The 4,859-nt window shown below is 48.7% G+C and overlaps 1 protein-coding gene across 1 annotated transcript; it reads left to right on the top strand.

Annotated features, from left to right (window-relative positions):
• Window positions 1-1,949: 1,949 nt before the first annotated feature.
• LOC122008335 (ABC transporter G family member 5-like) lies at window positions 1,950-4,410 on the top strand. Its single transcript, XM_042564051.1, has one exon. It carries the CDS (start codon window positions 2,015-2,017, stop codon window positions 4,253-4,255), a length of 2,241 nt encoding a protein of 746 aa, XP_042419985.1. The 5' UTR covers window positions 1,950-2,014; the 3' UTR covers window positions 4,256-4,410.
• The last annotated feature ends 449 nt before the right edge of the window (window positions 4,411-4,859 follow it).

Raw genomic sequence — 4,859 nt, 5'->3', positions numbered from 1 at the left:
AAATGTACTAAATTGAATGTTCATTTAATTTGATATTTTGGTTTAACCCTAGCTTAATTTGGGTTGATTCACATCAAAATGGAGGAGATTGTAAGTTACCCCGTGTTGGTTTTGATGTGGTCAACCAAATTAAATTAGATTCTGCGTATTTAATGTCTTGTGTCTGAATGTGCAGAAACTTAGGAACGCAAGAAGTTGAGCAGAAGACGAGAATGAAGGCACAAGAATCGAGTCGATGAGTTTGGTGCATCCGAGAGACGAGAAGCTACGGAAAAGTACACTTGTAGAGCGAGAATGACACACGCGGTGCTTCTGAGAGACGAGAAGTCGGAGTGGAAGACTGCTTGAGGAGAAGGTCGGAGTTTCAGGTGACTTTAACTCTGGATGGCTGGAGGATCATCCAACCAGAGAAGAAGCCGAGCGAGTTAGCACAAAGCTGAGTCATCCGGGCGCTTGGACTTGGTCCAAGCGCCCAAACGCCTGGGCGCCTTGACCAAGTCCAGGCGCCCAAACGCCTGGGCGCCCAAACCACCTTGGTGCCAAATAGGTGCCCCATCGTTGCGGATAACCTTCAGGGCCACGTCAGTAGCACTCCGGAAGCCTGAACTTGGTCCAGGGGTCCGGACGGTGATAAAGTTTTATTATCGCACTGTTATGAAGCCATTGTGAGCAGATAAGGCTCACAGTTGGAGGCACCCAGAGCGGGTCCAAGCGCTCGGAGTCGATATGTTAACAAAGAGCTCTTTTTTACCAATGGGTTATAAATAGAGCTCTGGTCCTCTTCATTCTAACAACACTTGCTTGCACTCAAATACTTTCCCGTTCTTTATTGTTCACGAGCTATCAACGTCTTATACAAGGTTTTTCCGCCTCCGACTTGTGTCGAAGAAGAAGTCGACTTAAAGAACTTCATTTGCCTTGGATTAACAACCTTCCCAGTTGCAAACCAAGTAACCTTTTTACCTTGTATTTCTTTCAGTTATTGTATTTATTTTTTATTGTTGTAGTTAACGTCGAAAGAAAGAGAAAACTATGATAGATTTGTCTTAATTGTAGGGCTATTTACCTCCTTTAGCCGACCGCCAAAGGACCAACAGATTCAAACGACAACTCTTCTTCTCTACACTGTCAGCCGATTCTTGAAAGATTGAAGGTGAAGAGTTGCTGCATTTTCGAGTCTACAAGAGATAATTCTAAGCAACAAGAAAATACAAAAAGAAATATTCAAGTAACGTTGTGTATTCATTGTATTTGCTTTCATTTCTTATTGTATTTATGTGTTCTTGTGAGAACAGGTGTACGAGACTTCTCTGCATCTGGATTGTTTTTGAGAAGGAGTAATTTCATAACTGAGGAGACTATGAAGATGACGATGTATCACCTCCTCATGAGGATCCTGATGAGATTGAAAAGGATTCGAATGAGGGTTGTGATAAGCCTCAATATCATATCATTCTTGAGGAGGATGTAAATGCTCATGAGGGGGGTCATATACCCAGCCGATGTCAACCTATCTTAGATCATTACCTTAGAGAAATAAGGATTGTGTTAGATACTACTACACTAGTATTAATCTGAGTGGAAGTAATGATAACCTATCTATCATCTTAGCCTTGTTTAATGGATTTATATTACTACTATTATGTTTATATGCACTTAATTTGAACTATTTTATTGTCTTGAATATATGACTTATTTATGTGTTAATAACATGTTTAATTTAAATGATTTATTTATTTATTATAAAATTGGTAAGCTGTGTATAATATGATTGAATAATATTGGTTAGATTTCATCGTTTGAATGATGCATGAAAATTATCATGAGAATTCATATCTTCAAATTGTCATTTTAATAATTTAATAATATTTTTTTTAAAAAAAAAAATTCACTTCTAGAGCAACGCAAACTCTATAAAAACAGAGTTTTATTCAGAGATTTGAGCAGAGCAATTCACTTCTTCTCTGTAACAGATCGCTGATATTCCAGCGGCCTCTTCCGTTATAAACCCACCATGTCCCGTTTTTTCGATAAAATATCTCCCCTCGACCGCCGCTCCTCCCCCTTGGAAGACGCCGACGACGCCTCCCGGCCTGGCGCCCTCCAACATCACAGCCCCCGTGCCGCCTCATACTCAGCCTCAGACGCCTCCGTCTCCCTCGGCCAGCTCTTCAGGCCCGTGGGCCACGCCCATAATGGCCACCACGTCGTCGTCCAGCTCGGGAAAGTCGCTAGCGACGGGAAGGGTACTGCTGAGGAAGGAGGCGATCGGGCCATCTCCGGCTCGCTTCCTTTTGTCCTCGCCTTCTCCAATCTCACGTACAGCGTCCGCCGGTCGCGGAAGGGGTGCTCTCTGTTCTGGCGCAGCGACGCCGGCGAGGAACAGGGGAGAAAGGTGCTGCTGAATGCCATCTCCGGGGAGGCCCGGGAAGGCGAGATCCTAGCGGTTCTGGGGGCGAGCGGGTCAGGGAAATCCACCCTGATCGACGCGCTCGCGAACCGGATCGTGCGCGAGAGCCTCGAGGGCTGCATCACCCTCAACGGCGAGAAGCTGGAGGGGCGGCTTCTCAAGGTGATCTCCGCCTACGTGATGCAAGACGACCTCCTCTACCCGATGCTCACCGTGGAGGAGACGCTCATGTTCTCCGCCGAGTTCCGCCTCCCGCGCTACCTCTCGGCAGCCAAGAAGATGAGCAGAGTGCAAGCTCTGATCGACCAGCTGGGCCTCCGCGCCGCCGCGGGAACAATCATCGGCGACGAGATCCACCGCGGAGTATCCGGCGGAGAGCGTCGCAGGGTATCGATCGGCATCGACATCATCCACGACCCGATCTTGCTGTTCCTCGACGAGCCAACCTCCGGCCTCGACTCCACCAGCGCGTACATGGTGGTGAAGGTGTTGCAAAGGATCGCCCACAGCGGGAGCGTTGTGATCACGTCGGTTCACCAGCCGAGCTACCGCATCCTCTGCCTCCTCGATCGGCTCCTCATCATCTCCCGGGGCAGCACAGTCTACGCCGGCCCGCCCACCGGCCTCCACCCCTTCTTCTCCGACTTCGGCCAGCCCATCCCTGACAACGAGAGTCCCACCGAGTTCGTCCTCGACCTCATCCGCGAGCTCGAGGCCACGCCGGAGGGCGCAAAGTCTCTCGTCGAGTTCAACCACGCACGCCAAGCAGTACCCGTCGTGTCCGCCGGCGGCGGAGAAAAAACGTTTGTTTCGCTGGAGGATGCCATCGGCGCCAGCATCTCGCGCGGGAAGCTGGTCTCCGGCGCGGAGGGAACCGCGACGACGGCGGCGGCGGTGCCTAAGCACGCGAACCCGTTCTGGATGGAGACGCTGGTGCTGACGAAGCGGTCCTTGGCGAACACGCGGCGGATGCCGGAGCTGTTCGTGATGCGACTCGGCTTGGTGCTCGTCACCGGGTTCATCTTCGCCACCATCTTCTGGCGCCTCGACGACACGCCCAAGGGCGTCCAAGAGCGTCTCGGCTTCTTCGCCATCGCCATGTCCACCATGTTCTACACCTGCGCCGACGCGCTCCCTATTTTCATCCAAGAGCGCAACATCTTCATGCGGGAGACGGCCTACAACGCCTACCGCCGCTCCTCCTACGTGCTCTCCCACTCCCTCGTCGGCTTCCCGCCGCTGGTTCTCCTCTCGATAGCCTTCGCCCTGACAACATTCTTCGCAGTGGGGCTCGCCGGAGGGTTGCAGGGGTTCGTCTTCTTCGTCCTGATGGTGCTGGCCTCCTTCTGGACGGGGAGCGGGTTCGTGACGTTCCTGTCGGGGGTGGTGCCGCACGTAATGCTCGGCTACACGGTGGTGGTGGCGATCCTGGCCTACTTCCTTCTCTTCAGCGGTTTCTTCATCAACCGCGACCGGATCCACGACTACTGGATCTGGTTCCACTACCTGTCGCTGGTGAAGTACCCCTACGAGGCGGTGATGCAGAACGAGTTCGGTCGGGCGGGGAGGTGCTTCTCGAGGGGGGTGCAGATTTTCGACAACACACCGGTGGAGGGTCTGACGGAGGCGGCGAAGGAGAGGGCGCTGGCGGCGATCAGCAGCGCACTGGGCATGAACATGACGTCGACCACCTGCATGACCACCGGCGCCGACGTGCTGCGTCAGCAAAGCATCACACAACTGGGGAAGTGGGGCTGCCTCTGGGTGACGGTGGCGTGGGGCTTCTTCTTCAGAGGCCTCTTCTACGTCACCCTCCTCCTCGGCAGCAAGAATAAGAGGCGATAGATTTTGGGCAAAAATAAAAAAGACTACCTTTTTAAAACGAATAATTTAGAGGAACGCCCTACATTTATTATAAAAACACATACCACCGCCTTGTATATTTAAATTGCTACCATTCGATACAGTTATTACTAATAATCTACATATGTTACATTTGACACACATTTCTACCTAAATGTTACTATTATAATTGTTATAGTACTACTATAACTATAATAGTTATAATTGTAATAATTATTAAGACATGAAAAAACACTTTAATAAAGAGCATTAAATTCTTTTATAACCCTTGAGTTGAAAAAGAAAGTTTTTAAATTTAAGACATCAAAAAATTAATATGTATAGAGCCATCAACTTAGATTGAATATGTCTAATCAATTTGTCCTGTTAAATAATTTAAAATGATTAAATTTAAATTTAAAATGATTAAATTTAAATTTAAAATGATTAAATTTAAACTTCAGCAATCAATTTAAAGGTGAATCTAAGTCAATCGATCCACCTAGGCTCGCAATCAGCATGGGTTGACTTATGATAGAGTTGGGTTGGCTTGCAAGGTTGAGAAAAAAAATCTCTAGAACTTAAAACTAAAGTAGAAAATTATGAA

Source organism: Zingiber officinale, chromosome 8A (genome assembly GCF_018446385.1).
Source record: "Zingiber officinale cultivar Zhangliang chromosome 8A, Zo_v1.1, whole genome shotgun sequence".
Lineage (NCBI taxonomy): Eukaryota > Viridiplantae > Streptophyta > Magnoliopsida > Zingiberales > Zingiberaceae > Zingiber > Zingiber officinale.
This window is presented reverse-complemented; position numbering and strand designations above follow the sequence as displayed.